At 42.9% G+C, this 20,763-nt stretch overlaps 1 protein-coding gene across 2 annotated transcripts; it reads right to left on the bottom strand.

Annotated features, from left to right (window-relative positions):
- Window positions 1–1,275: 1,275 nt before the first annotated feature.
- On the bottom strand, window positions 1,276–19,821 carry MSN (moesin). 2 transcript variants are annotated; one of them, XM_005427819.2, is made up of 12 exons: window positions 19,743–19,821; window positions 11,661–11,756; window positions 10,871–11,145; window positions 10,322–10,405; window positions 9,856–10,002; window positions 9,286–9,382; window positions 8,066–8,229; window positions 7,557–7,687; window positions 6,755–6,915; window positions 6,156–6,248; window positions 5,519–5,752; window positions 1,276–4,485 (listed from the first exon to the last, which is right to left on the bottom strand). In XM_005427819.2, the coding sequence occupies exons 1-12, from the start codon at window positions 19,803–19,805 to the stop codon at window positions 4,321–4,323; spliced, it is 1,710 nt and encodes a 569-aa protein (XP_005427876.1). In that variant the 5' UTR covers window positions 19,806–19,821; the 3' UTR covers window positions 1,276–4,320. The 2 variants fall into 2 exon arrangements, with proteins under 2 accessions (XP_005427876.1, XP_005427877.1); XM_005427820.2 differs by lacking the exons at window positions 10,871–11,145; window positions 11,661–11,756 and having other exon boundaries at window positions 19,743–19,801.
- Window positions 19,822–20,763: the final 942 nt, after the last annotated feature.

The following is a 20,763-nucleotide window of genomic DNA, read 5'->3' on the forward strand; positions in this document are numbered from 1 at the left end:
TGAGAGCCTTTTATGCTCTAGTCTGCCCCTGTCCCACAGACAAAAGCAGCTAGGCCCCAAACATATATGTAGATATAGCCTAAACTGGATCTGAAACATCCCAGACAGACTAGCAAATGCAACAGAAGCTGTCTACAAAAATTAGAGGTTAAATGCAAATTTCTGATCCTAAACTACAGAATGCCTTACAAGAAACTAGAAGAATAAGGTGGTGTGGATTTTTTTTTAACATGGTGCTGTACAGAAGCAGTCTTCAGCCTTTAATGCTTTACACTTCCATTTCTTCAAAGACAAACTGAATATAGATAAACCTACATGGAGAATTACTAAGCCTCAAGCCTCTAAGGTGATGTCCATTGAGAAGCAAGGGCACTGGAAACAGCAAGAACAAGATCAACCTTTCCAGACCTGTGCAACCTTCAACTGAAGGCTGCTGTAGCATTAAAGGAGACATGCAATTCCTCCAGTGCTCAGGTTTTTAGAATCCTGGCAGGAAGGAACTAAAAAAAGGACTTACCTGTAGAAACTGAATCCAAGCCATGTCTGGTGGGGATTGCAGAAGCCTCTATTGCTCCACACTTCATGCGTAGTTTATAGAAAAGTCCAGGTCTCTTCCCCAGCACCAGATCTCTGAGCACTAACATGTTCCAGTGAAATCTCCACCTTATTCTGCAGTGCTGCAATGATTAGGCAGAGGTTCTGTGAGGCCCCTCTTCACAACCACCAAGAAAGCAGCTGCAAATAAAGATCACACAGTTCATTAGCAGAAAGGTGGCAGCAGTCACTCTTCCCCTGCTGGAATCCATCCCAAGACACTGGGAAACAGGCAGAGACAGCCACAGCAAGGCAGCTGAGAAGCAAATTGTGCCCAAGTCCCCAGAACAGGCTGATGGCAGCACAGACTGGGCAGGGTGTCCATGCAAGCAGCAGCCCCAAGGCCCAGCCAGCCTCTCCTGGATGCACCCAGGCCAGGGCTGGGCACAGCAGGAGCTCACCCACAGCAGCTCCATCCCCTCCCTCTGGCCAGTCCATCTGCAAGTTGAACATTTGTACTCAGAGCCTCCACAAAGAAGTGTCAACTCCAGCATGGCTCCTGCTGGGGAGGAGGAAAGGGCTGTTACTGAAGCTGTTCCTTTCAGAGTGCAAGAAAGATCTCCCTGTTTGTGAAGGAGCTCCCAGGCTGACCCCTGGGCACCACAAGGCTGATCTGCCCAGCTATGGGACACAGCACTGGACTTAGAGCAAATCTTAAGTAACCAGCCAGACACAATCTGCTGAATTTCTCGGAACTTTATTGGCACTTCAGGAAGAACAAGGTATGGATTTTAACAACTCCTCTGAACAGGACAAACATGTCTTAGTCAAGGTTCTCTCTGCAGATAAGCACATGGACCCATTAATTACTCCACAACGTTAAGGAATTGATGTTTTATTATAATCCAGTAAAACAACTGGTCAAAAACCTTCAACATAATTTACAGCAACAAAAAAAAAAATAAAACAAGAAAAAATAAGCCAGGCAACATGTGATAAAGTACTTCCCTCCCCCCACCCCCAAGAGGAGTAGTTATCCAATTAAACTGGAACATGAAGAGGAAGAACAATTCACTGTATTCTAACAAATAAAAAATGTGTCTACAAATCTCACCATAATACTGAAAGCTTCTTACATTAGTTTTCTTGCAAAATATCATCTTTATAATACAGTATACATTTCCAAGGGGAGGACCATAAACATACCCTCGATCCCTTGACTAATATTTTCTAATTGTGCATAGCTAGAAATATTGAAATCAAATATCATTAGATACCACTGGAATATAATACTGGCTAAAAAGAAGGCAGGGCTGAAACAACTACAAAGAGTTAGGTGGACTCACTGGCACAAGCCGTTCTATTCCTCTATTGGACCATGTGGAATTAGAACGTTTAAAAAACCATATAAACAGAAGTCATGCCAACATCAGAATACATGAGAGCTCAGCAGTGTTGTGTGACCCATCAAAGCAGAAAATTACTGGTTTATTATTTGAACACATATTCCAGGCACCATACATCAGCTTGTTAGGAAATTATTAAAATATTAGATAGGATTTTTCTCCCCTCAAATGCATCAATAGTTGCCATGGACAGAGCAGAAGTGCTGAGAACCAGCTTTAAAGCACCAAAACAGAAGTGTAAAGGTTGTCTGTTCCCCAGTAACGAGACTCGTGCAGAGCCAATGCCAATCACCTTCAGTACAGAAATATGGAAATACATTCTGACAAATTTAACTCCAATCTTTCATTTGTGACTTTCATGGTACTGAGGCATACTTTTCTTGGCCAACAAAAAGCTTGCCATGTCATGTGCCCCCCAAAAGCACTCTGTGTCCAGGGGAGAGAAGGAGGCTCCCACATGACACACCTGGAGGTTTAAGAGCATAGGTTGGCATGTTGCTTCTAACAGAGGTTGGCTGGTATTTGTATGAATCTCCACACAGATTGCATTGCTTTCAAAAAATAAAGTAACACAGAACTGGTGAGGTTGTTTCCAGCCACCCAAGGAATTCTTGGGGAAATACTGCAGTTTGTTAACACTATCATGAACATTTATTTTTTGGCACAGTCTCCCTTTGCCCTTTTTCATACAGCAGGGAGCTTAAAATGCTCCAGTTTTCAGATGCTTTCCTTCTATCACCATTACCAGTAACATCATACAAAAGGAGAATCAACAAAACTGAGCAGGTCACAAAATTTGGAATTATGCTAGGCAAGAAAATAAATCCCAGGCTAACCTAATGACTTCCTATAGGGACAAACTAATCCAAGGAGGGCAAAACAAAGGAGGACTTCACTTTAGGTGGAACCCATTTTTAAGATGACTCTCCTGAAGGTTAACAGTTCCTTTTATGAGGGATCAAGGCAACATCCAATTCAACCCTGAGCATACATGACTATTTCCTCCACAGAAATGGCAGGGAGGACTCTGGGTAGCTACAGCATGTGCAGCTTGGATGACAGGAGGTGATGGTTATTACAATACCTGGCACAAGCAGCTCTCAGGACCAGGCTCACAACCATTTGTATCCCATTTCTAAGAGAAAGTCTTCTGTTTTCAAAGCTACAAAAGGCCAAAGTATCCTTCTGGGGAAGGACAAGCACTTGAGCCAGGGATGTGGCAGAGTGCTAGCGAGGATTAAGAAAGCCATTGGACAAGTGTCTCAGGATCCTCTCCCCTCAATTGCTGCTTGAAGCCAGGAAGACAGATACAGTCTTGTACATGACCCAGATATGAGAGCAGTTTTTGGTCCCCAGCTGCTGACCACTTTTTATGATTGCATCTAGTTTAAACTAAATGTATCTGAGCTACAGTAGATCTATACACAGTCATAAGGCACCAACAACTATGTGCTAAAAAGGCCTCTTATGGAAAAACCTGAAATCTTGTTCATGTAACTAGAAAAGTATCTGTTCAGCAAGGGAAAATACAGCTACAATAATTTTTAGTCTTTTACATTTCTACCTCCCACTTTAGGTTTTCACTGGCAAAACCAAAAAGGAAGGCAGTGTACTTTAGCTATCTCTGCCTCACTGGTTACATTGAAGTCAGACAAATGATAGTGAACAAAGCCATTGACCAGAGACAAAACCTCTGGAAAGCAGGGAATTCGAGGCTTCAAACCACACTGTATCAGTGGAAATATTCCAAAGACCTCCTCATGATGAGAAAATTCAAAGCTTCATCATTAAACAACAAAATGTAACACCAGCAGGAACACCACAGAATCTGTTTGGTCTGCTTATTTTTGTAGGACAAAAGCTTTGGTCTTTTAGAAAGTCCATATTTTACCTTCAAATCCTTCTTCCTAAGCTCCCCTTTTTAACTACATGATTCAGACTCTGGGTTAAGTCAGAAATTCAGATCCTGGCTACCAAGCTTAATCCTGAAGCTTGCACAGGTTAGTAGGAAGGCAGAGTGTCAGACTGTCAGCTCTTGACTATTGAATGCAGTAGAAGTATCTGCTGGTCTCCCCACACACGGGAAAAGACAGCAACACAGCCACCTCAGTGGGCAAACCCAACACACTAAGACTTTACCCTAAGCCAAACAACTTCAGATTTGCCCTAATACACTTTTGTTTCCCCAAGCCACCCCAGGTAGACGTTATTTACTATTCCTTCTTCTGTCACTTAACTCCAGCATTTGCCCAAAACTTGATAAATAAGACCATGGTCACTCTTCTGTAGTGGTTCCAGCATAGCACGATTATGAGTGATGATGGGAGAGGATGGGAAAGAGGGGAGAAGAGAGTGCAGGGCAGCAGGTGCAGGGGGGAGTTTACATGGACTCGAACTCGTCGATGCGCTGCTTGGTGTTCCCCTGCCGGATCTGGCGCAGGGTCTTGTACTTGTCTCGGCCCAGGCGCATGTTCTCAGCATGGATCATGTCATTGGCTGTCTTCTTGGTCTCATCCCGAGCGTTTGCCAGCTCTGAGGAAAGAGCCTTTGGAAGAGGAGAAACAGACAGCAGCAGGTTATTACCAGAGACTCAAAGCTGGACAAGATTTCCTGCTGAGTCTCCTAAAGATCCGGAGTCTGTACAGACAGGAAACAGACAAGCCCCAGTGTATTCTTCTGGGCAACCTGCTCTAGCTGGCCTTGCTTGAGCAAGGAAGAGGGATTAGATAATCTCATGGAGGCCCCTCCAACCTAAACAGATGTATGATTTTGTGGAAGTTGTTCATGTTTCTCCTGAACATTTGAAGGTATAAAACATCAGGCAATCTGTCACATGTTTATCTTCATCTAGCTCAGCTAAGAAAGATTGTCTCCAATGCTTGTATTTTAAAAGCATGGCCATGTGGAGAGATCCCTGAAGACAGCAAGAACATCTTGCAGAATCTGAGGAATTACTAGCTTTCCACCAGAAAAGGAACTTGCTGCAGAAGATAAAATGCACCTCTAGCCCTCTGTGTGTAATCACCACAGTAAAATGCAGAATGAGCAAAGCCTGGTGCAAGTCAGGCAGCACAACTACATGCTTGAAATTGAACACCAGAACACTGGAGTTCCTCACAAGAAGATGGTGCAGTAGTGCTGTCTCTGTGCTGAGCCCTAGTGGGCTACTCCAGGGTTTTGCAATGCAGAGTTTTGCAATGCAACCCAGACTTGACAGTTAGAGACAGCTGCTGGATAGGAATCAGACAAAGTTTTTCAATTCCTTGCAGCCAGAGCTATGAACAGCTGTCAGGTGGTTGGCAATACTCACAGAAAGCACACTACATCTGACAGACACTACTTGTTGGCACTGCTTCAAAATACTTCACTGCTTCCAGTAAAATGAAATTCAAGTGCCAGGAGACCAGATCTGCCTCTCTACTCAATGGTTAAGCAGCTATCTGGCAAGATCATGATCATCTCCCTTCCCTGCATCTCCCCTCATTTTTTAAATAACAGCAATACCTTCCAGCTGCAAGAAATGTTAAGAAAAGTAGAAGCAGCACCCCCACAGACACACTCTGCTGCCAGCTTCTTACCTTCAAGTGTTTCTGGACCCTCTCATTCTTCTCTGCCTCAGTGGTGCGCTCCTCCTCACTGCGGTCCTTGATGGTGGCCTCCGACCTCAGCTCAGCACTGGCCTCTGCTGCATTCTCATCCTGCTCATCATCATGCTCGTTCTCAGAGTGCATGGGTTCAGTGACATGAGGGGTGCTCATGGCAGTCTTCAACTCCTCTTTGGTCTTCTCTAGGTCCTCTTGCACCCTCTGTGCCTGCAGTAGGATATGCCACAGTGAGTCAGTCAGTATAATCCTGAGTGCCTGAGACTTCTCACAGAAGCACCACTCGGTGCTCATTACAGGAAACCTTGCACCTCTGAAAGATGTATTCCAAAGCTACTCAGCCACCATCATTTGCAAAATTTTCTGCTGGATAACACTTCAGAGATTGAAGCATGGTTACTGTTAATAGAAAATGGGCTACAGGTCTAGTTAGTCAAAAATTGCTACATGGAGTTAGAATAAGTCACCAGTTCTGCAAAGCTGCATATTTACAACAGCCTCAAGCTTGCAAGAATTGAGTCTAGCATGGAATCTAGAGCAGTAGTTTAGGTTACAACCCAGAACAAAGAGTAATTCCACAGAAAGGATGCCATTTGCTCAGATTCTGCTTTACCTTATACTGCCACTCCTGTGCCTCACTCTCCTTCTTCTGCCGGGCCAGCTCCAGCTGTGTGATCCTAGCTGTGAGTTCTGCCATCTCAGCAGCCTGCAGAAGAAAGGCTTTGAGTGGAAACAAAACCCAAGGTACTTGCTAAATCAAGCATTTAGTTCAAGTTCTGAGTGAAAACACATCTTTTCACTGAGAAGAAAGCTGTGCTGTTAACTTCAGTTCCACCAATACCTCCATGATACAAGAGGAAAGGAAACCAAAAAAATTTTGCGTTTCATTGTGGGTTGGGGTTTTGTTTGGTTGTTGAGTTGGTTCTTTTTCTTTCTCCCCAAAATAGAGCTACAAAACTTAGTTCTTTGAATCCAAACCAGGGAAAGCAACACTTTATCATTATCACATGCAAAAAAAGGCAAAAAAGCAATTCAAATCTACTGCACAAATACACTTGTATTTACGTATATTTTCACCCACTTGAGGATAAAAATTGAAGAACTTATGAATGTAGTGCTTCCTCACTATATTCATAGCCTGGTTTGCTTCAAAAGCTTAGATGCTTCCCCTTTCACTATTTTCCCTACTTGATTTTCAGTTCACCAACTTACCAACTGTTCCTGGGTCTTTTGTTGATCATGAGATGCTCTCAATAGGGCCTCCTTTGCCTCTTCTGCTTCTCTACGTTCCTTAGCCAGTTTCTCTGCTTCCTCCTGAGCTCGTTTTCTCTCCTGTTCCAGCTCCAGAGCTCTGCGGGTCTGTTCTTCCAATTCTGAAAATAGGGGAGCACATTTCAAGTCAGAACAAGTAAAGAATGGCAGTAGAAGAGGAAAGTCTGTCTGGATAAGGGTTTTCCTTCAGAGGGACAGGTAAAGGAGGGATGCAAGCAACTGTTCCCTGTCCTCTCCTTTACATTTTACCTGGAGCCGTAAGACTAAAAGTCAGGCCCACCCCCAATGGATTTGTGGGGAAGCACCCATACCAAAATTACATACCTAAGGGCAGACAGGCATTCAGCATTTTGCTTGGGCAACACCACACCAACTCTAGCCAAGCAATTAGATAATAAATCACCACAGCAATTGCTGGTGTGACCCCTGCTACACTTTATGACTCCTTCCTCTATAGACATGCTGAGATAAAGCTTCCAGCCAGCACAGGAACAATGGCAAGGTTCTCCCACTGCTAAGAGACACATCTTGGCTGTTACCCATTTCTTTAATACATATCTTTTTTTCAGCAGCTGGATATAGAGGGCTTACATTTAGCTTCGGAGGCTAAACCAGGGCCCTAACACCAGTTAGCACACAACACTGGAGAGACAAATTACTCAGAGATGCTCATAGCTTTACTATTTGAACCCTTCTCACTCAGACTATTCATCAAAGGAAACACTGAAAGATTTCCAATTACCTTGCTGAGCTTTCTTGGTTTGCTCCTCAATTTGCTTGAGTCTCTCCATCAGCTCCTCCTTCTCACGCTCAATCTTCTCCTTCTCCTTTTCTGCCAACTCCCTCTTCTTCTTCTCATTCTCCAGCAGGGCTCTGATGGAAGGAAGTCACAATGTAATTTTAAACCAACTTGGAGCACTTCCTAATAAACACATAAAAAGAGCACACACAAGATGTGCCCTACAGCACTCAGATAATGAGCTTTACTCCCTTTATAGAAGTGCAAAAATATAAAGCTCTGCTGGCATTCATCTCAATGACAAGTTCATAAGTCCAAGAAAGTAATGGGAAGTCACATTTGTGGTGAGTGCCATTACTATCAACCCATCAGACCTACTGAAGCAGAAAGCAACCTGCTTTATTTTTGGCTCAAGCAGATTAAGGTGCTTGATGGTGCCAGCCATTTATCTAGCACATGGTGCTACTCATGCAGTAATTAGTCACACCCAGGTTACTCAGAGCCCTACCAACCTCTCCATCTGTTTCTGGTGTTTCTCTTCTCGAGCCTGTGCCTTCATCTGCTGCACCTCAATGGTGTCTGGTTTACGTCTGCGCATGTAGAGCTCGTGGTTCCCCATGCAAAGCGCCAGGATTCGCTTGTTAATCCGTAACCGAGGGGCATAGAATACAAAGTCCTTGAGACAAGAAAAAGGCAGCATTAGATTTGTTCTTTCAGCATAAGAAGCCCCTTGTGCTATGCACTATGCTCCTAAGACCCCAAGCATTTTAGAGTTGCCAGCCAGCTTTTCTTAATAATGTCTAATTCATTGGTTGTGGCAGTTAGACACTTATTTCTGGAATGGATTTCAACCTGACAAGCACACACAGGGCAGGAGCACCCAATGTGTCATTCCAGTGCTCTGGGATCCACTGTAACACACCCCTAGCACCAAGCACACAGCATCTTGCATCACCATTTCATTACAAACACCAGCAGGGCTGCTTTACCAGGCACACAGAGTCCCCGGCTTCTCCCACCTTCCTTCCCACTTCAATAATCTCTATAATAGCCTGGCCAGCCACATTGAATGTAATGTCTTGGCTTATGCCAGAGGGGGTGTTAAATGTTACAATCAATGGATAAATAACTTTGTTCTGTTCAAAAGGAGCAACAGCAACAGGGAAATGCTTTCAAGCAGCAATGAAACAAGAATGACCAGAAGAACAGAAGGTACTGGCTAGCACTGGAAATTATTAGGCCTTAAAGATAAAAGCAATTACATTCTATATAAATTTGCAAGGAAAAAACTTCCAGCCTACCCTACAAAATGACCTAAAGTTTCTGCTTTAAGTAAGGTGAAAACCTGCAAAGATCATCCAACACACTATTAAAGCTAACAGGTTGCAAAGGAAGCATCCACAGCTAACAGAGGTCCCTCAGATCCCTCACTGTATTATCAGAGAATCTGAACAGTCTTAAGACAATCAGAAACCCTAAGCAAAGAGCTACTCTCTGCCACTGATGTTAAGAGCTTAAGCTTATATTCAATTTCTACCCTCTTAGCCAGAAAAAAAATCTTAACTATCACTTGACTGCCCTGAACAGGTCTCCTTGCTTACATCAACATTCATGCTATTGATGAAAAGATTCTGTGCAAAAAACCCCAAAAAGCCCCCAAAACAAAACCCACAGAAATAGTTCAGCTAAGAAGCTGAGAGTTTAATAGCTTAATATGAATCTTGCTTCTTACTGGTGCTTTCTTGTCAATAGGCTTAATAACAAATTTCTTGTCATTGAATGAGATATTTCTGATCTCACTCCAGGGGAATCCAATTTTCGGTGTTAGCCTGTAAAAATGGGAAGCAAAAAGAAATGAGATCCCGAAGTCATTTCAAATTCTTGACTTAGAATATAAAGCTCAAAATTATATCAAATCCACCCTCATATTTCAGTGCCCTTATGGTAGTTGAAATCAGCAGACAAAATTAGTCACTCAGATGAAATATAAGTATAAGAAGCAGTTTTTCAATCCCACTTTTTTTGGTTTTATAAATGAAAATCATAACTGGAGAATGCATCTATAGCAGGAAGACTAGGGATAAAGTGAAACTATCTTGAAAAGATTTGCCCATTTCTTGTATTTGTTGGTCCAAAGAATCACATTTTATGGATTATTCTGGCAATGTCAAAAACACAGCCAAGAATGATACAGAAATTGTGGAGTTTAGTTAAAGATTTGAATTTCAGGAGAGATTGATTTTAAATGACTTTATATTGGAAAGGAGCTGATGGCAATAATGAAGAGAGAGGGGCTTATTACCTATCATTCTGCTCATAAATGTTGAGTCCAAGAGCATCTACACCTAGCCAGAGCTCAGAGCCTTTCTTGTTCTTAATGCTGAAGTAGTTCACACCGTACATTTCCAGATCCTGTGCAATTTTCAGGTATTCCAAGACAGCATCTTCTCTGCAGCATGTAAAAAGAAAGCAGATATTCTCTTTTGAGTCTTTAAGCCGTTAGAGCAAGAAGGTTCTAACTTCCCATGTGGACAGAGCAGCAACAAGCTGGCAAAGGCTCTAAGCATCACTCTAGTGGATAATTATAAACTCTACAAAATCAGTCTTGTTTTACTAAGAACAGCCAGCTGACATGGACCAGCAGAGGCATGTAAACCTAGTTACTCTGAGCAAAATAACCTGAAGAATGCTAACTTAACCTGTAATGTATTCATATATCACACAATAACACTACTTGAAATATAGCAGTTTCACACTGCATTGGTTACCTGATCATTCCTCGATGTTCCTCATGCCACACCTGGATCCTCTCCTCCCACTGGTCCTTGTTAAGTTTGTGCTGCTCCAAAACCCTAGAAAGAGCATACATGGGATGTTTCAAACCAAGCACTACATATATGCACACACACAATCACATCACTCTATAATAATGCTTCATAAAATATTCCATTGGCATCAGAGTTCCCCCACAAAAATATTCCAAGAAATACAGCTTCATTAAAAGGCTAGATAGAGACAATGGTCAGTATTCAGACTTCTAATAAAGGACAAATTTTATTCAGTTTCTTTTTCTTGTAGTGTATTTTGTTTTGGAGTTTCTCTCACTACTTCTGATTAGAGTTTCAGAGTAGCAATAGGAAATTTAAAGTTAAAGCATTTAATTAATTGAATACTAATCTAAACACTCATAGTGGCACAAGGCTATATTTTATTCTGAGCATTGCAATCAAAACATCCTCTACATTTAAAAAAAAGGAATTAAAAAATCACAAAGCCTTTAAGAAAGAGAATGGCTAAGACTATGCAGATTCACTTGCCTTTGTGGAAGCAGTTTATCACTAGCAAGGTAGCCAGACTTGTGCACATCTTTGTTGAAGTCTCCGTATTTGGACTGGACGGCGTAGGAAGCCAGCAGAACAGCTGTTTCTGGGGGACAGTAAATGTCATCGTTCAGAATTGCCTCCTTCACTTGGAGGAAGAACAGGCGCTGTGTGATGTCCTGGATCAGCTCTTCTGCCACATCTTCTGGGTAGAACTTGGCACGGAATTTGAAAAGCAGGGGGGTTTCTTTACGTACATCCTGTGCTGTTACCTGCAACACAGTTAGCAGATTTTATAGCCTATATACAAGTGAAAGGGAGTAGTTTACAAACAGGAAGACAAGCATGCACTAGAAAAAAAAAATTCTCCTTTCCAATGCAGTAAAGGGTGTGCAGAAAAGCAAGGATTTTCAATTACTTACTGTTAAATACCTCATCACTTCTCCCCACTGGACTTACACAAGCCAGTATTTATGGCCAGTGGTAGCTAAGTTACTTCCCAGGTTTCTCCCCAACCAAGATGTTCACTTGAACACATCATCAGCATTTTACCAGGAAGGGTAACAAATCTGGCCTGGTTAACAGAGCTAGATGCAGGACCAAGTCAGACACCACAACTCCTCATACCCTGGGGAGGGAGTGTGTGGACACCACAGCACCAATTCACTAATGTTGCAGTACTTGAGGTGCATGGGTATGCAAGAACAGATCCCTGACAGAAGTATGGAGACTGAATTTTCCCCTGCACTCTCAGAAGGGAACAAGCAAAATTTTGGAGCAACCATACCTTTTTGTTCAATTTTAGCCATGTTGAGAAACCCTTGGTGTCTTGATACTGAAGCCCAAAAAACCAGACCTCTCGCAAACCAATTGTCTTGACAACCTGAAAGAAAGGTGATTATTAGCAAGATCCCCAGATGGACTGAACTTGTCCATCAGTGGCTGAGAACTTGTCAGAGGTAAGTTCAGACAGTGCCCTGACCACCCGCCTCTCCTGCTGCAGTGCACAGAAAGATGATTTGGCATCTAAGAGGTCTTACATAGATGTGTGTGATATTCTTTCTTCTCCTTCAGCTCTTTAAGGCTTGTTGCTATTTATAAACAACAGCTGGGACATTATTGTTTTCAGCTACTCATAAGCCAACATGTACAGCCAAAATACAATGCAGCAGCTCTGACAGGTCTAGTAACTTCCAGGAATGAGGAACACAGCTCCATTTTCAGGTATATCCCACACTTATCATGCAAATGTACTATTTCTGGGCAAGTCATGTGCTACTTTCAGATTTGTTTCTACTCCACTCATAGCTATAGACAGGCCTTTCATACAGCTCTTTACTGAGCAGCACCATTAAGAGGAAGTGCAGAGGCCAAATCCATATGCTATCCCCAGTGCCAGGACAAAGCCACCACAGACATGAACTACACCACTATGTGTGCTCTCTCTGTAGTTACTTCTCTAGCACATCAGACATGTAAATAGGAATTAAGAAGGCTTTACAGAGATGTTGTGACATTCTCTGTTGTGAGAAGAGCCTCATGGTGCGGCAGCAAGACTACTGCAGTACAGTGCCACTGTTGGTTAAAAAGAGGGGGAAGTTTCTCCAAAGCCTGATTGCTATCAAGACATCCCCCTTTGTGCCCTGAAAAGCCTGGGACATGCCACAGGGTGCAGCAAGGGGCTAACATTGGTGCAGAGACTGACTTGCCCTGTGAAAACCAGCTGCCAGGTCAGTTAATACAATTTTGTACTGCCCAAAGGTGCACTCTGTTCCCTTCTGATGTGGGCTCTACTTTGGCAAGATACAACACCAAAGACATAGGTTCCCCACAAACATATCACTAATTAGATTGTTTAGGGCTTGGATCAGACACTTCATCTGGCCTTTCAAAAGCAGCATTAGGGCCTTTGTTCCTTTCAGGCAGAAAAACCAAATGCAGTTTTCAGCAGAGGCATGCCATTGATGGCACACACACAGACAAAACCTACACTAGGGCATGTAGTCCATGTACATCATCCTACTGGAGTTTCTGAAATTATTCAGCCTGTCCTTGCTTGAACATGAGCTGGGCTAGAGCCCCTGCAGATGCAGGGGGATGCAGATCACTTGTGCATCACACAGCAGGATGCACACAGCTAAGGAGGCTTTTGGAGAAGAAGCAGGGTTTGCTATATACATGAAATTTTGGTCACTGCAATATAAGATATTAATCTCTAATATTAAAATATTAGAGAGGCTCCAAAGGGCAATGAAGGTGAAGGGCCTTGAGGGGAAGCCCTATGAGGAGGAGCTGAGGGCACTTGGTCCATTCAGCCTGAAGAAGACTGAGGGGGGACCTCATCACACTCTACAACTTCCTCATGAGGGGAAGAGGAGCGGCAGGCACTGATCACTTCCCTCTGGTGATCAGTGACCAAACCCAAGGGAATGGCCTGAAGTTGTCAGGGAAGGTTAAGGTTGGATACCAGAAAAAAAGATTCTTCACCCAGAAGGTGGTTGGGGGGCTCCCCAGGGAAGTGGTCACAGCACCAAGCTTGACAGTTTAAGAAACATTTGGACAATGCTGTCAGGCACATGGTGTGATTCTTGAGGATGGTCCTGTGCAGGGCCAAGAGTTGGACTCAGTGATCCTTGTGGGTCCCTTCCAAGCCAGCATATTCTGTGATAGGAAGCAGATGGTTCAAGGCGGGGAAGAAAGGCTGTCCTAGAGTTCTGTTCTTGGAAGCATTAACATATGAATGGGATGGAAGCTCCTCACTCGACTGCATGGGTCTGCCTTCCTCTCTTCCACTTGACAGCAGCTTATGCCTGGGAATTGAACAGGCTGGGCTGCCAGCAAGGAGCTGAAAGGCTCCACACTGTGGTCTCACACAAAAGGACTTTTATTCCACAGCAGAAGCCTGCACAGCAATGGCAGAGACAAGAACAAGCTGGGGGCAGAGAAGAGGGGACACAGCACAGCACTCACCATCACAGTCCCAAGCTGCCACTGAATTAAGGCAGGGAGGACAGTCCTCCTCCCTCCTCAGCTTTAGCAGGCTATTTAGTTCCATTTAGCAAGAGGGAAAGCATGAAGAAGAAACAGCTTTCTACAGCTGCAAGGAATCTGGCTGGCAGCAGCATAATTATGTCTGGGGGTGTACAGCATTCAGAGCCCTAATGAACTGTGAGATGTTCCAAAAAGCAAACAGCTACTGGCAGTGCCTAAGGATGGAGAAGGGCTGGCACAAAGGACGGGAGAATAGAGAGTCTGTTTAACACAGACCACAGTACTTAAATAACTAAAATCTACACTCTCATCCATCTGGAGAGCAGCATCTTTTCTTCATTCCAGGGGGAGCATTAAGTCAGTCCCTGGGTCTTGTTTAGCTTGCTGGGGAAAGCTCAGTTTACAATGGGCAACAGATTGGATGCAGCCTTAAAATCCAGCTGTCCCAGGGTACCTTGACTAGCTACTACAAAACTTTAATTGAGTACTACTTTTAGCTTAAGATTCTATTCAGTAAGCCATACTGACATAGGGAAAAAGGTGCCTTTCTGGTGACTCACTTCATCCTCTGCAGAAAGTCTAAGCACACATTAGTTGGGTTTTTTTACTTATGTTCAGAGAAGAAACAGAAGATCTTTCAGGTAACCTTTTCTCTCATTCCATCTTACTCCATGTTTTCTAGGTCTGCACGACAATTCCTGTCCTTCCCCTCAGCACTCACCCATCTCCCTCTGAATTATGTTTCTGCCGTTGGGTGCTGCTCCACAGCAGAAGAGGGAGCCATAAGCAGCCTCTTAAATGTACATTTTAGCATCAAGATGATGACTGAAAATGGCTGTCATTCTCAGCCCAGGAAACACAACACCACGCTGGCAAACAAGTACAGATTCTGATGAAAGCACTATTTACACACAGGCAAGAGCAAAGCATGCAAGCAGAGGAAAAGGCGTAGCACTTGGATCGTGTTCCTGCATCAAAGGCCAAATATCTCAGGCTATACCATGGGACAAGTGCCTTGAATGGGCCCTAGTTCAAGATCAGGTAGGTCTCTCTCCCTCTCTATGACAGGCATGTCAGGTATACCTGAGAGAAAACTGCCAGCTAACCTTATTGCTGGAGGAGCTCTGAACTGGTGCCACACCTGCAGTTTCATATACCAGTCAAAAACAACTTAGAATGGGGTCTTCCAGGTACCCTAACTTAGTACCCAGGTTAGGCTTAATTTACAGCCACAAATATTCAGGTGTTCCCCCTCTATTTAGCTGGTGGATGTACTTCTAGTTTTCCCTTCCAAAGTGCTAAAATGCCAGAGCGCTAAACTACAGGATCTTTGAGTTTTTGTACTTACTACAGTTTGCCATTGACATCTTTAGCAACAAGCAGTCCATTTTTGGTTGGAACTACTGCTTTTCTAAAAGTCAGAACGTTTCCACATGCTCCTGTGAAATCTGAGACACATTTTCATACTGCTCAACCACAAGCTTTCAGAAGAGGGACAAGAGTTCTGGGCTTTGCTGAGGCAACCAGCCACTATCCTGAGACTTGCTGCTTTCTACCATGAAACTACCTTAGTGAGTTTTGGTTTCAGTGCTTTCACCTAGTAGATTTGGTGTTCCAGAGTCATTTTATGTGTTTAAACACTACTAGGTAGGACCTTGTAGTAGCTAAAGATTTCTTACACTCTCCCTCCTCAAAAAGCTTCATTTGCAGGCCATGAGACACCAACCACCTTTATTCCAAACACAGCTCAACTCAGATGGAGTCACTCAAAATTCAAGAGGGGTTTGATCAGCCTGTGCTGTATACTTAAGCAAACATGAAAGAAGTCTGACAAACTGGTACTCTACAAAACCAAACTGGTATTCTACAAAACCACTAAATTCACTGCAACAGATAAACAAGGAGGAAGCTGCTAAGCATTACCAAGGTTTCAAGCTGCACAACACCCAGGTGGCCATGGAGATAGAAAAGCAAGGCAAGACAAGCCAGGGCACACAAAATCAGAATCTCAGGAGATCTGGTTCTTAATGAAATCCAAAAGAACCTCAAGAATTAAAAAGAAAATGTACAAGACTTAATGCTGAACATAAAATACAGCGTCAGTGACCAGGTTTAAAGTGTGCAGAGAGATGCTTATTGTTATCATTTTAACCCATAGATAAGTGCACATTTCTATTACAAGCTTAGTTTTGACCCCAAAAGCTCACAATAATGAGGAAAAGCATCTTTGGAAGGTTAACCACATGTTTTTAAAGTTTGAAGTGATAGCTACTGAATGTCACATGTGACATTTTCTTTAACCTGTGACTTGTCTTCATGGCTCTTAATGGGACAGAAATCACCTTTAAGGAGATTGGATGCTCAATGATTCAAGCTACCTAGAAAAGGGAGGGTTTTTAAACCCAAAAAAGGAAGTTTGAGAGGCAAAAGATAGAAGAGACAATTTCAAAGCCATCCACAGCAACAAGTAACTAAGAATTTTCACCACACAACAGATTAATCTTTCTGTGTAGAAGACATACAATGCAAAGCATTGCTGTGGTTTACTGGCTGCTCTGCAAACCAATACAGAAAAGGGTCAAAGAAGGAAATCAAGCAGCTATCACTGTTGCAGAGCCTGTGCTCTGCATGCCCAGGAAAGCAACATTTCAAGGTACCTGGAAAGTGATAAAGCTTATGGGATAAGCAGCACCTCTGACATGCAGAGCCCATCCTTGAACTCTTCTTTTAATCCATCACTGGCAGCTGAGCAATGGGAGCAAAGTTACAGTTCTTGCTAGTGAGTCAGTAAGTGCTGGAGTTCAGCAGCTGATGCTAAAAGGACATCAGCAAAACTGCAGAAGACAAACAGTACAATCCTGTTTCATTTAATCCAGGTTTTGTCCTTGCACACAAGCCTAGGATATTTAAGCTAAAGCTGTACAGTTACAAGATTAGGGAATAGGAAGAGCTCTAGAATAATTCATGATGTTACTGCACATGTTTATCAGTTCAGTGGTATTTCTACAGCCAGCTACTTTGGGGCAGAAACCACTTCCTACAAAGCAGTGAGGTATCTGCATTGTTCTGTCACTACAAAAATTCACTTTGAAATTTAACCAAACAGGAAAGAGCAAGACAGGAACATTTCTACCTCATGCCCATTCACGTATTATTACTATAGAACTTCAGACTCAAATGCTTTTCTCCTCATTAAGCTAAAACCTAGCTACAAGCATTCCAAAATCTTCTGAATCCTATTCAGAGTGGGCCAGAATCATGTGTGGCATAATGAATACATTTATCTACCTTTACACACAACAGGTGAAAAGAAATACTGCCTAAATGTTACTGAGCAAAGCCAGCAGATTGCACTGAGGTAGCCATGCAGCTAAAAAGCTTGGTAATGCTTAGCAGCTTCCTTCTTGCTTAACTCAGAACTGACAGTTCAAGGTGAAAGGGTACCCCAGGGCAAAAAGATGCTGGGTATCTTAAAATTTTTCTGTACAACAGTCAAAAATCAGGTTTCACACCAGAAGTCAATGTCCTACAACAGCAAAACCATCTGTCTGCTTGGTAGAGGAGCTCTCCCTTCCCTGAAAAAAGCACTGATGAAAGCAGATCTTTTTTCAGAACCAGCATCATGCAGAAAACACTAGATTATCAAGTCCAGGGGCACAGTATGGCTTAAGGGAGCTAGAAAATAAACAGAAGTAACTTTGTTCTCACACACCCCATCATGGGACCCCAGACAACCTAAGGACAGAAACTGAGGCAGAGTGAACAATGTCCAGCCAGAGAGCAGCCACAGTGTCAGCAGGGACAGCAGCACTGGACTCTCCCTTTACAGGAACCAATACACAAAAACTGCTCAGTCATGTGAAAAATACTGGATATGCAACAGCTGACAATACATTTAAAGGCCCATCCCTCTCCTACAGGGAGCAAGTTTTATGTCAATCAGACCTTTTAGAAATAACAAATGTTTAAAACTAGCTTCAGATACTTTTTTTCCCTCCCCCCATTTCCAGCTTCACCTACAATCCAATTTAGGTGGAGTAAGCACTGCCTCAACTTAGAAACTCAGTTCTGCAACAGCATTTGTTTTCTCCCTTGGCAAAGTGTTTACTGTGGAAAAAGCAAAACAAAATTCTGTTTAGACAGGTGCTGTGTGAAATACACTGATGGGAGGAAAATGTGCAGCTGTCCAAGAGCATGACAAAGGAGTGAAATCAATTACTAGACACGAAGAGCTGCTATATTGGAAACATGGCTGGATGCTTCTCAGAGACAAACTGATGAAGCCCAAGTCTGCCATCAATGTCAGTTTGCAGCAGAAACCACAGATGACCTAGAGCTGACTGAAAATATCAAGTGCAGATTAAAAATATTAGTGACATGAGTAGCATTGTTTCTCAGCACTTGGTGCTTTGCTTGGATAATAGTAGAATCCAGATATTGAAAAATAATTATGGGAAGCATCCACATGAAGAACACCACCTTCAAAAAAATTTAAAAAAACCCAAAAAAAACCAAAAAACAGTTCATTTTTTTAATGAGCCTGGGGACATGTCACCTCAGCTTCATTAGCAAACACTCTCATGAACTAACTGTGGCAGAGTTCCATGTTGCACAGATGGATTCTGGATAGAACTTGGCTTTCACTTTAATAAATCCAAACCTGTCAGATCTGAGACCACACAGGGCTAAAATATGCAGGAGCTACTACATAGTAAGACATAGACAGTTGAGAACTACACTGCAATTCAGAACTTTTTCAAAAGCCTTTTTACTTTTTCTATTATGAAAGGATGCTCTTCCACTAAAGCTTTAGATCTCCCTCCATTTCAGGGCTGGGCTGCAAAGAGCAGTATATCATCTAGTGCTGAATCATCTAGCTGAGTACAAGAGAAAACAGTAGTTTGTGGTTAAAGATCTAAAAAAAAAAAAAATAAAAATTTAAATTATATTTGCTGGACCCAAATGAAATAGCTGACTTCAGTGGGTGAATCAGTCCTTAATTTTCTCTCTTCCTTATGAGAGGTACTATGTAGAGCTGACCCCAGAATGCTCAGCTCTGCTGAACCACACCCAAATCTGACCTATCTGGTCTGGCAGTTCCCTCATCTTGTCATTAGTCCAAGATTCAATTTGCATATCTTTGAGCTATGAATTTACTGCTCCCATTTCTCTCCAAGGAGCAAGTCCACGGCCAATTACAGCAGATAAACACTGCTGTGGAGTCTGACAAAGTTTCACTCTCTGCAGCTGATAATGTCTGTCTTCTGCTGCTCCAGCTTTGGGCTGCACACACCTCCCTGCTTCTGCCAGAGCAGCAGGAAATTTTCCTGCCCAGTGAAAGCTGGGGAAGGCTGAAGCACATGCAGACAGCCCAATGTAGTGTGGTACAACCATCACTGCTCTTCAGGTTTCCCTCAGGGCCTGGTGGGAGTACAGAACATCACTTTACCTGCACTTAAAGGCCACAGCAGCATTTGAAACCCAGCTGAGCCTCTCCTGGTTTAGAGACCAACTACCCTTTGGAATCAATGACACAACGCTTGCAGGTAACTCAGCCAAAAATAGCTTACTGGGTCCCCCATAAGACTTTTCTTACAAACTAAGACTGCAGATATCTGGTGGTTTCCAATTACTATTATTTTGAACCATAGCACCAATTCAGTTCACTAGAAGTAATAGCTCCTAACACAATCCTGGAGATTACAAAATGCAGTAGTTTTGGAAAAAAAGTACAATTTCTTACTGTGCTGAGTTCTCTTAAAGCTATTACATATAGTGACACTCAGTCTTTAAAGTCCTTTAGAAATTATTTGCTGTTGCCTCAATAGAATTACAATGTCTTTATCAACTTTATATCTTCTGCAGCTCCAACTCTTACCTGATCAAAGAGTTGCTTCCCTGTGGTGTTGGGCTGGATGGCAAACTCCAGCTCAGCATCCATGGTGGTAACACGCACACTGATCTGCAAGACAGAAAAATGCATCATTACCACACATGCTCTAAGTGATGCTACCCAAAAATGAAAACAAACGCCTGCCCAGGAGCAGGATGCAGCTCTCAAGCCTCCAGGGACTTCACTGCCAGCAGGCACAAAATCATCTCCTCTGCCAGCATGGTACTCACAGCTTTCCTGTAGAATATAACTTTCCTGTTTTGCAGTGTTTTTATCCTCTGGTCATACAAACATTCACACGTACTGACACACATGAGAGCCATTTACATCTTACAAAGTTTAATTTCCAGAGTAGAACACTCTGGTGTCTTTCACAGTGATGTTCCAAAACTTGGTGCACACAAGAAGACATCCAACCCTTTTGTTTGAAGGGTGAACATCAAGGAAGTTCCCAGAAGCATTAACAACTCAGTCTGCCACAGAAGGCTGGTCAATAATAACACACTTCCAGTTGTTGTGAGTATTTGGAGAAGTTAAAGGCACAATCCCTGACATGCTCCAGGGGCTGTGGGTGTGAAGCAGACAGGATGCAAGAATGCCCTCACAGGCTATGACAAAAAGGCTGCATGATGAACATGAGAACAACTCCCATAGTAGAGATGCCAGTGCTGCTTTCCAATTCTTTCAGGGAGATGAAAGACTTTTAAAGACTGCAGAAATTGTTTAGGTGTTATTTGAAATTGTAACCAAGATTTCATGACTATACTTGATGCAAGATCATCAATGGTCTTCCAGAAGAAATGTTATATGATGCACTATTTTGATAGGAATGTATCACCATCACATTTTCACTTGTGGCATGAAAGTGGCAAGGAACTGCAGCAAGGGAGTTCACAGCTTCATCCCACAGAAGCAGGAAGACACACACACACACGTTTTTCACTTCACATGAAGCCAGTTAAACAGCAGAGGCATTTCAGGTCAAATGCTAGTGTAGAACACTGCT

This window comes from Geospiza fortis, unplaced genomic scaffold (genome assembly GCF_000277835.1).
Source record: "Geospiza fortis unplaced genomic scaffold, GeoFor_1.0 scaffold874, whole genome shotgun sequence".
NCBI classification, from domain to species: domain Eukaryota; kingdom Metazoa; phylum Chordata; class Aves; order Passeriformes; family Thraupidae; genus Geospiza; species Geospiza fortis.